The sequence below is a fragment of the Callionymus lyra genome, chromosome 1 (assembly GCF_982586985.1).
Source record: "Callionymus lyra chromosome 1, fCalLyr1.hap1.1, whole genome shotgun sequence".
NCBI classification, from domain to species: domain Eukaryota; kingdom Metazoa; phylum Chordata; class Actinopteri; order Syngnathiformes; family Callionymidae; genus Callionymus; species Callionymus lyra.
In genome coordinates this window covers 12,197,111-12,214,393 of record NC_141818.1, presented here as the reverse complement: position 1 = coordinate 12,214,393, position 17,283 = coordinate 12,197,111, and the positions used below count along the sequence as shown (strand labels likewise).

General features: G+C 40.8%; 2 protein-coding genes across 3 annotated transcripts; one reads left to right on the top strand and one right to left on the bottom strand.

Moving 5' to 3' along the window:
• Nucleotides 1-684: 684 nt before the first annotated feature.
• Nucleotides 685-4,766, bottom strand: mtx3 (metaxin 3). 2 transcript variants are annotated; one of them, XM_087793994.1, is made up of 9 exons: nt 4,341-4,766; nt 3,589-3,658; nt 3,420-3,496; nt 3,250-3,342; nt 2,999-3,181; nt 2,854-2,930; nt 2,225-2,382; nt 1,693-1,781; nt 685-1,632 (listed from the first exon to the last, which is right to left on the bottom strand). In XM_087793994.1, the coding sequence occupies exons 1-9, from the start codon at nt 4,431-4,433 to the stop codon at nt 1,531-1,533; spliced, it is 942 nt and encodes a 313-aa protein (XP_087650120.1). In that variant the 5' UTR covers nt 4,434-4,766; the 3' UTR covers nt 685-1,530. The 2 variants fall into 2 exon arrangements, with proteins under 2 accessions (XP_087650120.1, XP_087650125.1); XM_087793999.1 differs by having other exon boundaries at nt 2,999-3,156; nt 4,341-4,435.
• Nucleotides 4,767-6,006: 1,240 nt separating this feature from the next.
• On the top strand, nt 6,007-16,826 carry thbs4a (thrombospondin 4a). The gene is made up of 23 exons (XM_087793979.1): nt 6,007-6,418; nt 7,216-7,413; nt 8,300-8,547; nt 8,612-8,717; nt 8,780-8,871; nt 9,545-9,596; nt 9,661-9,962; nt 10,018-10,155; nt 10,237-10,317; nt 10,376-10,528; nt 10,592-10,696; nt 11,760-11,867; nt 11,926-12,085; nt 13,955-14,073; nt 14,138-14,190; nt 14,253-14,337; nt 14,396-14,492; nt 14,552-14,730; nt 15,886-15,934; nt 15,993-16,189; nt 16,250-16,422; nt 16,485-16,624; nt 16,685-16,826. The coding sequence occupies exons 1-23, from the start codon at nt 6,337-6,339 to the stop codon at nt 16,729-16,731; spliced, it is 2,964 nt and encodes a 987-aa protein (XP_087650105.1). The 5' UTR covers nt 6,007-6,336; the 3' UTR covers nt 16,732-16,826.
• Nucleotides 16,827-17,283: the final 457 nt, after the last annotated feature.

Below are 17,283 nucleotides of genomic sequence, written 5' to 3'. Positions count from 1 at the left end.
CGTTAGAAATGAACACTAGGTGGCGGTAATGCGCCTGAATACACTTGGTCAACCGCCATAAAAATAACGAAAAAAGGTATAAGCTAAAAAAAACAGGTACGAAATTAGTTTTATTTAAAATTCATCTATAGACAAGCAGCTGTTTTGATGCTTAAATAAAAAATCTAACGGATAAAATACAAAATGTAGAGATTAATTATTTAGTACCAAATTCGTCAACTATTTTCTTCACCTGTTGTGATGTGAGATGCTAGCACAGTTGTTGTTAGCATTAGCACCACAGTGGTGTTTTTTTAAGTGGGAGCAGAAGTTAAGATCTTCATGAAGGTGAGTTGAAAATTATTTTATGTCAATCTCCACTTAAAGCTGCTTTATTTATATATTGGAACGTAACAACAGATATATGTTGTCAAATTATTTGTTTAGAACATTTAAGGTAAAAATGAAAACGTCGTTATTCGTCCCCATTTTAAAGGAAACTTTTGAAAGTTGCAGTAACTTGGGCTCAATAGTAAGAAAAGAAGATGCAGATTTGTTTTGTTCAGCCTTAAGTTGATGGAAATACACAGGAAATGTGCCTGTTAGATTCTTGGCTTGAGTGTTCAAACTCAATTACCGTTTTGTTATTTTTCCATCAAAACAAAGTATTTTCCAATCTCTCACATCATAAATGAACAAAAGCACTTCGTTGTTGTATTTTTATTTAACGTGAAGTCGGAACACAAAGACACAAGCAGTCATGAAGGCACGCTAAAAACATTTGTTCTTCATAAGCATGATGAGATGTTGTTGGAACGAAAGCTGCCAAAAAAAACTGAGCACGGCTTCAAAAAAAGGGAATGTTCCCGCTTAACTGGGCGGTAACCATGGTGACGGATGAGAACACTTCAAATCAAAGGCAGCTTATGACGGTCGCATGAAGGTAAATCAGTCGGTGAATTACAAACGACAAACTTATTCATCGTCCTCGTAATATCTTAGCAACTTCAGAAAATAATGATAAATGACGATCCTGGGGTGAATAATGAAAAGTCAATTGAATGCACAGCAGAAATTAAAAGAACAAAACACACTTAACATCCTGTTAAAAGTCTTCGCAGAGCTGAGCTAACATAGTGCAGCAGGCCTCAGTGTTGTGGTCGATTCTGTTTCATTCACTTGCATCGCTTCGTTTTGGTTAAATAAATATTTACAATGAAAGAAGCATCTTAAAGTTATCTGAAAATAAACTGACTCTGACGTTTATAAAGTGCTCTTCTTAGACCTGGTGATTATGTAGAAAACTAAATATTTAAATGCAGCCCCTTATTGAAAGAAATCTGTTCAAGCAAATGGACGCTCTCAGAGGTCAAACTGACTTTCTCCCTGCTGGACTCGTCAACGTCTTCTCAACTTCTCACACATGCACTTTCTTCATCCCTAAAAGTCATTTCTCCCTGTGGGTTCTAGCATAAAAGCATTTCAAGTCGGGATGAATATTAGAGTCATGATTGCACCTTAAGTCTACACCAGGCCCAGAGAGGTCAGAGGTCAAGCAGGAGTGGAGTTCCTCTCGCCCTTCGGACTGGGTTTGGGCTCCGGACGGTGAGTTCTGTGCTGAGGACTGTTGCTGCTGCGCAAGTTGTCGTCCATCTGTTGACAGACGCACACATGAATAACAACACAAAAAAAAAGACACGCGGACAAACGCACCTTCTCGATCAAGTTGGACTCTTTGTTCACAAGTTGAGTCAGTTTCTGGAGGTTTGCATCAACAGATTCCTGGATAGAAGGAGGAGAACCTGGAGTACATGGAGGAGACAGAGTAAGTATCAGTGTGAGGGTAGCCTTGAGTAATAAACATAACAAGTGTGTAAGTAATGACATCGTCAGAAAGAAACAAGAAGATGTAAGAAACATCGTCAAAGCAGCACCACATACTATTTAGTAAAACTCTCTAGATGTTATTTTAACGGGTCAGAGACGGCAGTTGCATTCATTTCCATCTAAAGTCATGTAAGGTACTTTTTTAAGCTACCAGGAAATGAACACTGTTCCATTACTCAGCTCATGCATGTGAGGCGACAGGGTGGAGGCGCTTCATTTTCCACAAGCTTACACTGTTGCAGTTACACTGTTCAAACAGTGGGGGGCGCCAGAAACAATTGTCTGAAATCTTCCATATTGCTGCTTTAAATTGTCATGAAAATAACTATAGAAATTTGAAAGATTTTTGTGTTTATACCGGGGTCTGTGGAGCTGAAGTATCTGGTGAGGATGTTGTCACAGAACAGAATCAGGTTCTCCAGTTGACTGAGGTGGTTCTTCAGGGGGCTGCTGGGAAGATCCGCTTTGAGCAGAGGAGCCAGAAAGCCAAACACAAAGGCATCCAGACTGCTCGGCCTAAAATCATTAACAACCTTTAAAATCCTAGAAAACCTATTTCGTCAACATCTCAGGTGGCTCTAGTGCTACCTTAGGACTTTATCTGTAACCACGACGACAGGAGGACCACAACAGTGGATACTGAGTAGGGAAATATTGCACAATTCTATAATACTCTAAGATACTTTACCTTTAAATGCTCTGCATCAATTAAACAAGGAAGTAATGGAATAAATGTATGTTAAAAACAATGGTTTGTAAACGTATACATCACAAGTTTATTAGTAAAAATGAAGTTGAAATGCTGATAAATTAAATATCTGTGGTAGAGAGGTTAATGTTTATTTTACATTTGGAGAATAAAACATTTGTTTGAACAAAAACTAGCATGCAGGGTTAAAGCTAAACTCCACAATAATGATAATAATGAGTTCATAAAGTAAGGATATGAAGTGACAACACTGCTGATGACAAGTAAGTCAAACTTACGAGTTTCCAAAAAAGTATTTGTTGGATCCAAGTCTGTACGAGAGCAAATTCAGACACTCTTTGGCTTCACTGTAGATCTGGACACAAACAAAATAATCTCATGACGAGCGCCGTATCATAAACTAGTCACATGACCGAGGAGTACCTTTCCTTCTATCTCAGAGATCCGGTGCAGCTGCGACCCTCCTTTGGCCAGCAGGATCCTGGAAAGGGCGTCGTTGGCGTGGCGACGAGGGGTGAAGAAATTGAGAGGGAAAGGCGATCGGGAGGCGATCCAAGGCCGCGTCAGGTTGGCGTAATTTTCTGCATCCACCCAAAAAGTGTGTAACTGTTTGGACAAAGATCAACAGTAGCTGCACGAGTGTGTGAGTCGAGAAGAGGTGGAGGAGAAGTTACCAGAGCGGGTCGCAGCTTCTCCTCCAGCAGAGCCACGTAGGCCATCGTGTCGGCTCCTTGTCGGGCCGTCAGCTCGAAATCGGCGTTGAACCTCTGAGGGGAAAACGGCAGATTTACTCATCCGTCACCGAGACCTGATGACTCTTGTCAAGTTAAAAACATTCTCTTGCCGCTTTTCTCAAGAAGTTCAGGATCTGGGTCGGCTCGACGACGTACGAGTCTCCGCAAATGAGCTCTGGGAGCGTCGCTGACAAAAAAACAAAATCAAAGCCAACAACGTTATTTTTAAATAAATTACATTCAAAGCATTATACTGAGATATTAAATGAGTTCACCCACCGGTCAGAGTTCTCCATGTCCAGTCTACTGGTGATACTGTCAGGTTAGCACCTGCAAACTTTGCATACGCCTGCAAGAAGAGCATATTAGCATTATAAATTTAGAATAAAATGATTGAAGACAAAATTCTCTTGAGAATAATAAAAAATGTAACATTATTGTTGTGAAAAATAAAATTATTAAGAGTTTCTTAAAGTATATTTTATAATTTTTAAAGTATATATTATATAATTGTATATTATTATTTCTTTTTTAAGATCGTTTTTGTTCTATATATATTTATATACGTGTTCATTCATTCATTTTTTTTAACTACATGTTATTTTGCCTTTTAGAAAAAAATATTTTCGGTCGAACATTAGAAGTGTGCTCGTTTGAATGTGAATTTAAACAGTGTAGTAATGTTAAAAACGGACATTATATATTAATATATATATATATATAAAAAATGTGTTCTCCCTGAAACGTTTAGCTTTCAACTAGCTGACCTTGAATGCGCAAACATTAGCAGCAGTTCTTCAACACGCAGACGTTCATAAAAACAGATGTACGTGATTATATTTCTATTATTTCATCAAAAGTAAACATCGATCAGCGAGTCTGTTTGTAAACACGAGCAGCGGAAGTGCAGCAGCTACGTTAGCTCCAGGCTAACCAATGACAGCTGCTGCAGGTACTAGCGCGGGTCAAACTGAAACGTCAACAGAGCGAACGTGTGTTTCAATGACTGCAAACGAAATTAAAATGTTTACCAAAACCACCAGAGACTCGGTGTGGACAGAAGGAAGACCCCAGTCTCCTCCCCAGCATCTCAGCTCTATGGCAGCCGCCATCTTTACTTTCATGGAGAGAACAGCTGCGATGACGTCACAGGATACCTGGAACCTCGGGTGCGTAAGAAACGTATGTTGTTTAATATAAATCTATATATACAGTGTATTTTTTATGTTTCATTTGGTTTGTGATATTCATTGTAAAATTAGGTTTGTATATAATATGATTGTTTAATAATAACTGCCCAGTATTGTCATTGACTTTCTTGTGTGTCTTATACTGGGAGACCAGATTTAAAAAAGTTATGAATACAACACTTGTTGTAAAAATGTTTATATTATCAGATACAGTAAAATATTTATATTCCCACCAGCTGAACGTGCACTTATATATGTGTTTTTATTCAGATATATAAGCATAAAATATATCACTGACCTTATTATATTATTTAACTTCAGCCACCGAGAATGATCCAACAGGCATTTAGTATATGTTGGTATTTTTAGAAATAATGTTGTGGCTATTTGTTGTGGCTGCAGTGAGAAAAGTTAAAAAGTTGAAGTGGTTTGTGTGTGTGGTGGCACATAATGTCTAATGTAATAGAAGACAAAAAAACAATAACATATATTGAACTTGAAAAAATTGCAAAGTAAAAATTTATCTGCAAAAATCTCATCCACACCTGTCGTGAATTCATTTAAACGCGACAGGATCTTCCTTCGCTTACCTTCCTTGATCCAACCTTTAAAAGACAGTTCTTTAAAAAACAATACAAAATAAGAATCTGAATAGACCTGTTTAAAAAAAAAACATAGATCTCGCCCTGACCAAAACTGTCTAAAACTAATAAATGACTTGTTCCATAACTTCTGAAAATCATCTGTCTGTTGCGAGGGGGGAAAAAAGACAGATTTAGACCTGAGAAAAAAGATGGCCCACAGATTTGAGAACTTCTGAAAATGTGGTTAAAATCACAGCATGTGTCCATTATATGCTATATGCATTTAAAAAAAAAAGAATAGACAAAACAATAGAATTAAAAAGTGCAAAAAACATATAAAAGAAGGTCATTAGTTCTGGAGAAAGCCTGTGACTCCATCATCAAATCCACAGGAACAGTTATACACTAGAAGAGCTTCTGAATGAAGTCACTTGTCTGGAAACTGTTTGAGTGTGTGTGTGTGTGTGTGTGTGTGTGTGTGTGTGTGTGTGTGTGTGTGTGTGTGTGTGTGTGTGTGTGTGTGTGTGTGTGTGTGTGTGTGTGTGTGTGTGTGTGTGTGTGTGTGTGTGTGTGTGTGTGTGTGTGTGTGTGTGTGTGTGTGTGTGTGTGTTGTGTGTGCTGCTCATGGGCCGTGATGGATGATAGCTGAACGGATCCAGCAGTTCCAGGTCTATGTTTTATCCATCAAGGCGCAGAAACAAGCGGCAGCTGTGATCACATCAGTGCAGAAGACTTGAGACGTGCGAAGATACGAGAGATGTTGTGTCAGATCACAGCAGCAGCTGAGAAAGTGAAATAACACCTTCAGACGAGGAGCAGACGTCCATCAAATGCCTCCACGGTGAAACACCGTCTCACTTCTCGGAGTAACGTCCTGCTCATTGGTTTGAATCCACGGCCTGCTGGCCGAGCTGAGAGTGAAAAACATCTGGAGGATGTAATCAGTTACTGCAGGCTTTCCAGAGAACCTGTAATACATCTGAATGTTGCTGATACAGATCGAAGTGAAAGTCTTTATCTAGAAGCATTCTTACTCACTTACATTATGTCTGCCTCATGAACTCTGGAGGAGTGTTTTACCGCCTGTGTTTTTTTCCTTCTGTGGACGCTCAAGTGTCCTCTGGCTGGTGCCAGTGTGGCACCAGGACCGGACCAGGACCCTCCCCTTTTCCCTTTAAAAAGTCTGTGCGAGGGCTTCACGTCTATGATATGAACCCGGGGCTGACACGACTTGTTTACTTGAAGCTGGACTGATGATGGGGGTCTGGACCGGGGGCTTGGCTCTGGCCGTCTTGCTGCAGCAGCTCATTGGCTGTGTCACGGCTCAAGGCTTGGGTGAGTGTCTCGTCTGCGTTTGTTGTTTGTCATCGTGAACAAATACATGTGTATTACCACCTTTCTGTGTACAGCTTTGTTTAAACTGTCTCGTCACACATGCGTGTGTTTGTGCCAGCGGAAATAATTCCTTCGCTGACTTAATACCAGCCATATTGAAGTCTATCAGTGGCATTAGAATATTGGATGGTTGAATTTAACAATAAGGTGTAGATTGCAGAATCTATTTATTCTATTTTTGTTTTTCTTTAAGCCTTGAATTGTTTTTAAAATGATTTAATTTCCAAAAATCACATATTTAAATTGAGTTTGTTTTAATCTAGTATAATTTGATATAATTTAATTCAGAATTGTTTGTATTTGTATCTATTGAATAATTGATACATGAAATTTGACGCGTCAGTGCTTTTTTTTGTCACATGATCGTCTGTGTGCCTCATGATTGGTGGAAGGATAAACTATCTCGGTACTTTTTGATATTGTCTGGACGCGCTACCACACCAACATTTTTATATTGAATTTAAAAGGTGAGGAAAAAACAAAATAATGGAATTATAATTTAAATTACAACATAAAACTCTATGTGTGAAACATGTTTCATCCCTTATTCATAAACTCGAGACATTAAACCTTTGAATATAAAAAAAATATTTCCATTATTAAAAAAGTATTAAATGCTTACATTTTTGTTGTAGAATTCAAAAAGTTTGGAAATGTTGTATTCATCAATTCAACATTCTGATAATGTACCTCTTCTCACCTATAACACTCACCTGTTACCTGCCCCGTGGTGTCAGTCTACGACCTGCTGGTGTCGCCGGACTGCCTGCCCGACCTCCTGCAAGGAAGCCTGAAGAACAAAGGTCGCGATGAGGCGTTCCTGCTCTCCTCCTTCAAACTGCACAGCAAAGGCCCGACCAGCCTGTACAGCGTCATCAACCCGCGAGAGAACACCAAGTACCTGGAGCTCAGCGTTCAAGCCAAACTCAGCAAAGGTTCGTCAACATAAACACAGTCACACGTGACGGCGTACAAAGGAGGGAGTTTATGAGTGACAGCGTGTTAAATATCTGTCAGACTTCACTGACATAAAGATTTATTTTAGTTAATATATTTGAAATAATCCGCCCACAGGTTAAGCTAATTATCTCATTTTGCCATTTAGCACAGAGATACCTTTTAGTGTCAAAAAATGATCTTTTTTTTATTGAGGTGAAACTATTTTTTTGTGAAAAGAGTTTTTAAGTAGTTTTTCTCTTTTATTGAATTTTGAATTTTGATAGAATTAAAAAAAAAAACCACTTCCATAGAATGTCGGCAAAAGACAAGCAGCAACTGAAATGTTGTTTTTCTTTTTAAATACTTTTTCTTCTTTTTTTTTTACAAAGACATAGTTCAGTTTTTACACCTATTATGTCCTTTTTATCAAAAAAGCAACCGATTGATATATGATTTATTATATATATGGTTACATTGTATTATATTACTTGAGAATTTTCGCAGTGAAATGTTTTAAAAACTTCAATCAATAACTTTTTAATGACGAATCAACCCAAACTAATCTTGTGGTTTTCCTACTAAATCTTTAATCTTAAAATAAAATACATTTGCTCATGAAAATGCTCAACAAGATGTGAATTAACCCTTGTGATATCTCAGGGTCAAGGTGACCCAGAGGCCCCAGAAAAATATGTTTGTGTTATCCCTTGTGTTGTCTCAGGAGGTGACCCTGAGACAACACAAGGGTTAAACATAAAATAAGCTTTCATTTAAGTGTTAAACTATCGTGCTGCTTGAGGCTAATGTTGCGACTTGAAGAGGCAGCAGAAACTAAAACAAAAGGAACTGAAGGTTCTTAGTTGAGTTTCTCTCCACCTGCAGTCACTGTGCGGTACCTGAGGTCTGATGGCAGGTCCGGCACCACCAGCTTCAACTACGGACCCCTGGCTGACGGCAGAGACCATCACGTGATGCTTCATGCCAGCGGTCTGCAGAACGGCCCGCCGCGCCTCAACATCTATGTGGACTGCATCCTGGTCCACTCTCTGGACGACCTGCCCGTTGCTTTCGGCTCCATCCCTGCGGGCTCCAACAAGGTGGCCCTCAGGACCCTGCAGTCCAACGGCAAGGTGACTCCTATACCTCTCATTGTTTATCTTCTTCTTTGATGACGCGTCATGATGTTTCCACCAGGACGAGCTCAGCGACCTGAAGCTGGTGATGGAGGACACGGTGGAGAACGTGGCGACTCTGCAGGGCTGCAACATGCAGCATCAGGGTCAGGTGGTGCAGCTGCTGGGTGAGAGCAGCTCCAGGATTCATTTATTAATAAATGACGTCTTAATTTTCGCTCCTTTTCAGATTTTCAGAGCAGCCGGGCGTCACATGACCAGACCACCATGGTGGAGTTGAAGAACATGTTGGCTGAGATGAAGGAGCTTCTTCACCAGCAGGTGACGCCGACCAGTCGCTGCTGAGAATTCTATAGGTTTTAGCAAAATATGGACGTATATCAGAGCCATCACAATAGTTAAGAGTTATATAATTAAACTTTGAAAGATTACATTTGCTTTTAAATTCAACATAAAAATGTTGGATTATTAGTGCCACCAGACAATACCAAACTTTTTACGTTGAATATAAAAGTCTATGGATTAAAATGATTGAATTGAGAATATTTGCTTTTGAATAATTGCAAATAGTATATCAAATTCTATGGGTAAAAAGAAAATCATTAATCATTAATTCATTTTTTTTTAACATTTCAATATACAAATTATATAATGAAATGCTTCAACAAATGCATCTTTTGAAATCCCGAAATCTCGGAAAATGTAGAAAGAGATAATGAGTCTTTGGAATTCTCCTGAATAACCATCTGGATCCATGAATCATTTGATTTGTTGTTCTCTGTTGCAATGCCAGCTAGCAAGCTGTGGTTGAACGCTACTGCCACCTGCAGTAGAAAAGAGCTGATTGAGATTAACAACATTTCAAATACTTAAAAAATGTATCAATAAATTAAAGCAATGGAATTACAATATGGGTAGAAATTAGCTGCTTGGCAGAGGTCTGCAATCTCTCGTAATTTTGATTTTAATACTTTTTTTTACATTCCTCCTCCAGATGAAAGAGACTAACTTCCTGAGGAACATCGTCTCCGAGTGTCTTCCCTGCGGTGAGAAGCTCAGACACAGAATATAAATCTGTCAGATGCTAAAATGGATTCAATGCTCGCACAGATCTTGGAGCAAATCCGATCAAGTCTGGCCCAACCCCAGGTCCTGGTCCTGGTCCTGGTCCTGGCCCTGGCCCTGGTCCTGGTCCCGGTCCCGGTCCCGGTCCTGGTCCTGGTCCTGGTCCTGGTCCTGGTCCTGGTCCCGCCGATCCAGATCCGACCATCAGACCTTTACCCACCACCTGTCCACACGGAACATGCTTCAGACAGAACATGTGCATCCCAAACGGAAGAGGGGGGTTCAAGTGTGCCCCGTGTCCCGATGGGTACGCGGGTGACGGGCGGAACTGCGACGACGTCGACGAGGTACTTTTAAGTCTCGCGTCCTCACTCCGAGCAACAATCCTTCTTTGTGATCTAGTGCCAGTTGAAGCCATGTTTTCCCGGAGTGAAGTGCGTCAACACGGCTCCGGGGTTTCGCTGTGAGAAGTGTCCGCTGGGATACCTGGGGCCGGAGCTGACCGGAGTAGGAGTGAACTTTGCAAGGTCCAACAAACAGGTTTGACTTTTCACTGTAATAAAGAACTGGACATTAAACATCTCCTCCTCATAATGCATGTCCACGCTCTTCCTCCCTCAGGTCTGCCAGGACATAGACGAGTGTTTGAATCCACCTATAGTCGGAGGCTGCACTGCCAACTCTAACTGCTACAACACAATCGTGAGTATCAACCAGTTGCACTCAAGTACCGGTTCTGACCCGAAGACCTCCTCCTCAGGGGTCGTTTCGCTGCACGGACTGCAAGAGGGGCTTCACGGGCGACCAGGTCCGAGGGTGCCAGGTGGAGAGGCTGTGTCCCAACGGTCAACCGAACCCGTGTCACGAGCGAGCCGAGTGTGTTCTGCAGAGAGATCGCAGCATCAAGTGTGTGGTAAGAGTTGATCCTCGTGGAGGTGAAGTTCCAGAGACCTGAGAGATGTTCCCTCTGAGACAGTGTGGTGTCGGGTGGGCCGGAGACGGTCTCATGTGTGGGAAGGACACCGACCTCGATGGTTACCCGGACTACGAGCTGCGCTGCAGTGAGGAGAGCTGCAAGAAGGTAATCCAGGGAACTGTTCTGATGTGGTGGTTCTGTCATGAAATGGGGCCAACGGCAGGATCGTCATGTGGTGGCTTAGTGAACATAAAGAGACAGCGACAGGATGGTATCTTAGCGTGGTGGGATTGCAACTGGACCGTAATGTGGTGGTTTTATAAATAAAGTGCAGCTTGAGGCTGAATATGTATTTCCTTAATTAAACTGTTCCATTTTTTTTCACCATCGCCATATAAATGAGTTTATACTTATTTACTTACTTATTTATATCCAATGTACTACAATATATATTTTTACTTTGTACTGTGGTGGTTTTATAAATATAGTGGGCTTTAGGTTCGAACGGTCACGTGGTGGTCCTCTTAACAGAGTGGACTGAGGCTGGATGGTACTGTGGTGGTTTTTATGATATAGTAGGTTTGAGGCTGGATGGTACTGTGGTGGTTTTTATGATATAGTAGGTTTGAGGCTGGATGGTACTGTGGTGGTTTTGATGATATAGTAGGTTTGAGGCTGGATGGTACTGTGGTGGTTTTGATGATATAGTCAGTTTAAAGCTGGATGGTACTGTGGTGGTTTTGATGATATAGTAAGTTTGAGGCTAGATGGTACTGTGGTGGTTTTTATGATACTGTAAGTTTGAGGCTGGATGTAACTGTGGTGGTTTTGATGATATAGTAAGTTTGAGGCTGGATGGTACTGTGGTGGTTTTGTTAACATAGTGGGATTGTTAGTGTAGAGTAATGGGTCTTAATAAGGTGGGCTTGAGACTGGATATTAATGTGGTTGCTCTGTTAATATTGTAGGCCTACAGCTGGATGGTAATGTGGTGGTTTTGATTAATAAAGTTGGCTTGGGGCTGGATGAAAATGTGGTGTTTTGTGAATATAGTGGGGCTGGTGCTGGATGGTACTGTGGTGGTTGTGTTAACATGGCACGCCTGTGGCTCTACTGTACTGGGGTGGCTCATTAAAGAAAACTAAAGCTGTACTTGAACACTGTGATTCAAAAGTAACGTTAGGTAGACTACTGGTGTAAGGTGGAACTGCACTCTTTACACTTGCAGGACAACTGTGTGGTGGTTCCAAACTCCGGGCAGGAGGACGCCGACGGTGACGGGGTGGGAGACTCGTGCGACGACGATGCCGACAACGATGGCATCATCAACATAGAAGTGAGTCGCCGCCTCTCCGTCACGTGACCCCGGACGCTAAACCTCTGACCTCCTGCAGGACAACTGCTTGTTGGTCCCGAACCCGGACCAGAAGAACAGCGACAAGGATCTCCACGGCGACGCCTGCGACAACTGCAGGACCGTGGACAACCCCGCGCAGACGGACACGGACAAGGACGGTCAGGGCGACGCGTGTGACGACGACATGGACGGAGACGGTGAGTGGAAACATCTGGACTCTTCGTGAAGAAAGAAACTCGTGTGGCTTCACTTACGGGCGTGAAAGTGACCAATCACAGCCGCTCTGGTCAGCGATGGAGTCTGTTTGGAGTCTGTTTTCTGTCTCGGATCATTTTCCAGCATCAAGAGTTCCAGACTCCAGGGCTGCTGGAAACTATTCCCAGACATCTGCTGCTGCGATTGTTCTGACTGTCACCTCCGTCCACACGCCAGCTTTCCTGGAAGCTCCAGCGTGACCTCAGGAAAATCTTCTTCTGGGAAAATACAGTGAAATAATGTTAAGACCCGCTTGATCAAAAACATGGATCTTTTTCAAACAGTTATTAAATGAAGTTTTTGCTAAAATGATCGTTTATTAATATAGATTTATTACTGTTCTGCTGTAACGTTCCATAGTCCTGGAGTTAAGTAGGAAAAAAGATCAGTCGGAGTTGGACTGTATATTATATATATTTATATATAACACATAATACTGTTTGATTTATTCAACATATAACTGAGTGTATTTATATCCAATTTAATGTATTTTTAGATACAGTATATTTTGACCTTTTCTCCCTTTAATGTACTGTTTCCAATCGACTTTCTATTTCCTAATTATGGCTCTCCTGGCATCCCATACATCCCAGCCATTACCTCACTGGCTATTACTCAGTTTTTTTTTAAGTGATGTCACAGGTAGCAGTTGGCGTCACTACAAACCTTGCAGGAGCCAAGGTCACAACTTGTTTGAAACTTTTATTCAAATGTTCTTTTTTGATGTTTAATCGCTAGCTTAGCTTAGTTTAGCTTAGCTTAGCTTAGCTTAGCTTAGCTTAGCTTCAGTCATTCTGAGGTGAAATTGACTCGTAACACTTTTCAATATTAGAATCATTCACTAATAATAAATAACTAAATATGTTTTACTCTGGAAACATTGCTAACTGACGTGCTCTACACAAAATATAATCATATTTTAAATATTTAATTCAGAAGAAATTATTAAAAAGGACACAAATCAATAAAAGTAAAGACTTAAAACCACAAATGTGGTTTGAATGTTTTAAAGTTCACCCTGTGTAATTATGATGGTAATATTACTATTCAATCGAAAAGTTGCTTCACTAAACAAAAAGTTTATTTAATACAAAAGATATTTTCAATAGAAAAAAGTTCCTTAGATAGAAAATAATGACAAAACTCTTTTTTTTTTAAAGTTGCTTTAATTAGATCAATATTTTCTTTTAATTAAAAAAGGTTCATTTAAAAGAAAATAATACTTTTAATTTAGAAAAAAAATATCTTCGATCAAATTAATAATATCAATTAAAAAAAGGTCAAAAAATTGACTTGAAAACCATTTTTATTTTAACACAAATGAACAACTACTTCAATAAAAAAGTATTTCTTTTGCTTTACCTTTTTTTTGGAAGAAATAATGTCTAACCCATAATAAGACCAAGATTACTTCAAGAATAGAAAACAGTTTCAACAACAAAGTGATTTTTAATCTCAAGCTTATTCATGCTTTCAAACGACTTTATTTGAAAATACTGATTTTGATTGAGAAATGTTTTTTGTTATTGAAGCCACTTTTCTGTTAATTAATTTTTTTTTAAATTGAAGACGCTTTTTTAAATTGAATAATATAACATTTTTCATATGTAATGAGAGATAAAAATCAATTTAAACAGTCAGCTATTATAGCTTGGACTGTTGCAGTGTATTATGGGATATGAAGTCACACTATTGAGGTGTATTTCTAATAAGGAAAATTGTTTATTACAAAAAATGATGTTTCATGAAAGATTATATCGCGGCAGGTTTGTCTCTTCGTTCAAGAGTCTAACGTGTCCGACGTGCCTCAGGTTTGCCGAACCATCTGGACAACTGCCAGCGAGTCCCGAACCGGGACCAGCGCGACAGAGACCGAGACAACGTGGGCGACGCCTGCGACAGTTGTCCCGACATGTACAACCCTAACCAGGTGAGAGCGCTCGTCCTCCTCGGAGACACGGCGGAGACGACGCTTCTGTCTTCTGTCTCCTCAGTCCGACGCCGACAACGACCTGGTGGGCGACACGTGCGACAACGACGTGGACAGGTGAGTCCAGGTGAGTCCAGGTGAGTGTTCGGGGCGACGGTCTCTGATGGCGTCTCTCTCAGGGACGGCGACGGACACCAGGACTCCAAGGACAACTGTCCCTCCGTCATCAACTCCTCGCAGCTGGACACGGACAAGGACGGGAAGGTAACACAAGTTGTGTAACTGATGTTCAAACACGTCCTCACACCCGTGTGTGTTTCAGGGCGACGAGTGCGACGACGATGACGACAACGACGGCATCGTGGACGAAGACGACAACTGCAGACTCGTCCCCAACGTGGACCAGAAGGACTCGGACGGTGAGACTCGGGGCGGGCGGTGGGTGTCGAGTGGCCTCGTGACCCGGCGTGTGTGACAGACGACAACGTGGGCGACGCCTGCGAAGGCGACTTCGACAACGACAACGTCAACGACATCATCGACCAGTGCCCCGAGAACGCCGAGGTCACGCTGACCGACTTCAGGGCCTACCAGACCGTGGTGCTGGACCCGGAGGGAGACTCTCAGATTGACCCCAACTGGGTCGTCCTCAACCAGGTGACCACTTCCTGGATCTCAGCAGCAGCAGAGTCGTGTGTTGATGAGAATCTCTAGATACGTGTCACGATACAGGGTTAAAAATACAAAATATAGTGATACTGTAGTAACAAGGATATATTTGTAGAATTGTCGAGTACTTGACTCTGGTGTTGTAGTATTTACAGACCACATGACTCTTGACGAAGTCGTAACTACTTTCATTTGTTTTTAAACCAAAATATGTCCAAACATCAGCTTGAAAAGCTGCTGGAGTCGACTGTATCCTCTCGTCCTCAGTCATCGGCAGCCGATTTTAATGTTCCTTTAGCTGCTGCCAGCTAGCGTTGGGAAAACAATTGCAACACAAAAATTGACAAATGCCAAAAATATTTGCATGAAAATAATTGTAAATAAAAAATATTTGTATCTATATACACTTTATTGATTTGTAAAATAAATACTATGATACGAATAAAATCTAATTTGAAAGTCAAAAAAATGAATCCCTAAAAACATTTTTAAGAATAACTGCAACACAAATATTTTTTAAAGTCCCCTGAATATCTGCATCTGCATGAAAACAAAAAAAAACCAACACTTTATTGATATTTAAAACATAAAATAATTATGATAGAAATACAATTATTCTAAAGCAAAAATTAATTAATAATATAAAATCTATTTTATTTCAACACAAAAATGAACAAACACTATCAATATTTTAATACAAGATTTAATGAGATTTAAATGAAAATGTATTGATATGTAAAACATAAAAAAGCTATAAGAATAAAATCTGGTTTGAAATCCAAATAAAAAAAAATATATATATATTTTTTTAAACTTTAGTGAAATAAAAAACATAAAAAATATGGGTTAAAAATATATTTTGAAAGCCAAAAAAAATCCTAACAAAATTGTGACACAAAAATGAACAAACGCCATACCTATTTGCATATTAATTGTAAATTAAAAATATATATTTTATAGACACTTTGTTAAGATGTAAACCATAGATTAACTCTGGTATAAATGTAATGTAATTTTTATATACTCTTCTTGTATAAATCATTTGCAAAATATGGCTTCAGTTAAACACAGATACATAAATAAAGTATACTTAAGTGCATCAATACTTTCTTCTAATGGTCGCCTGATGTTTGTCGTCTTCAGGGCAGAGAGATCGTCCAGACCATGAACTCTGACCCCGGCCTGGCCATCGGTGCGTGGCCTCCAAGAACCTCCATGTTTCTGTGGTGCTGACGCTGGTTTGCCTGCAGGCTACACGGCGTTCAGCGGCGTGGACTTCGAGGGAACCTTCCACGTCAACACGGTGACGGACGACGACTACGCCGGCTTCGTGTTCGGCTACCAGGACTCGTCGTCCTTCTACGTGGTGATGTGGAAGCAGACGGAGCAGACCTACTGGCAGGCGGCGCCCTTCAGGGCCGTGGCCGAGCCCGGGATCCAGCTCAAGGTGACCGGAACCTAAAGTTCTTTCGGGGTCCTAAACCGACTCCCTCTTCGTCTCCCTAAGGTGGTGAAATCCAAAACGGGTCCCGGGGAGTACCTGAGGAACTCGCTCTGGCACACCGGGGACACCCCCGAGCAGGTCCGCCTCCTCTGGAAAGACCCCCGGAACGTGGGCTGGAAGGACAAAGTGTCGTACCGCTGGTTCCTGCAGCACAGGCCTCAGGTCGGGTACATGAGGTGAGTCCCGCGCCGTCGCCACGGTAACCACCCAAACTCACCCGCGGTCCGGGACCCCGTAGGGCTCGCTTCTTCGAGGGGTCCACCCTGGTGGCGGACACGGGCGTGATCATCGACACCAGCATGAGGGGGGGCCGGCTGGGGGTCTTCTGCTTCTCGCAGGAAAACATCATCTGGTCCGACCTGAAGTATCGCTGCAACGGTGAGTTCACTGACCCCCGGGTTCAGACCGACACTTGCTCATGGGCTTCTGACCCTGCAGATCAAATCCCGCAAGACTACACGCTGCATGCCCAGACCCAGAAGTGAGAGAAGAACTTCCTACAAGTCTTGGTGGAGAGTTTTACGACTTTATTTACATGTTTGATCAAATAAAAATGGGACTCAAACCTTTTTACTTCCTTCCCTTGGATTCTTGTATTTATTTATTAGTGTTTCTGCTTCACATCTGGACAATAATGTTAATTCAATTAATCTGTCCTGAATCAACCTGTCAATCAAATGATGTCAGTAACACAATTTAATTTTTTATGATTTATATTATTCATGGGAATACAATAAAATTAACTATATAGGGGTGTTTTTATATGAATTATTTTAGATTAGGTCAAAATTACTGGATTTAAAAAAAAATGGTAAAGTCTGAATAGAAATTAAAAAGCAAGTTTGTAACTATATTGTTTTTTTTTAATAGAAGTTTTACTCCTAATAAATTGTAATATTCAACAATTTTCTGCGGCTGGATTAGTTTTTTCTTTACATTTTAGCAAACAATTTACATGGAATATTTGGAGCACATTTAACATTTTCTGTGATCTCAGGAGGGCCCACGAGCCAGACATTTAAAAGTTTATACTAGAA

What these genes read in the sequence shown, in the direction of transcription:
- mtx3 (XM_087793994.1), bottom strand. Translation starts at nt 4,433, where the DNA reads ATGAAAGTAAAGATGGCGGCTGCCATAGAGCTGAGATGCTGGGGAGGA. An exon ending in GACATGGAGAACTCTGACCG is followed by an intron (nt 3,497 to 3,588) that starts GTGGGTGAACTC and finishes TTTTTTTGTCAG; the next exon opens with CGACGCTCCCAGAGCTCATT. An exon ending in AGAAGCTGCGACCCGCTCTG is followed by an intron (nt 3,182 to 3,249) that starts GTAACTTCTCCT and finishes TTGTCCAAACAG; the next exon opens with TTACACACTTTTTGGGTGGA.
- thbs4a (XM_087793979.1), top strand. Translation starts at nt 6,337, where the DNA reads ATGATGGGGGTCTGGACCGGGGGCTTGGCTCTGGCCGTCTTGCTGCAG. An exon ending in AGCCCGGGATCCAGCTCAAG is followed by an intron (nt 16,190 to 16,249) that starts GTGACCGGAACC and finishes CGTCTCCCTAAG; the next exon opens with GTGGTGAAATCCAAAACGGG. An exon ending in CCTCAGGTCGGGTACATGAG is followed by an intron (nt 16,423 to 16,484) that starts GTGAGTCCCGCG and finishes GGGACCCCGTAG; the next exon opens with GGCTCGCTTCTTCGAGGGGT.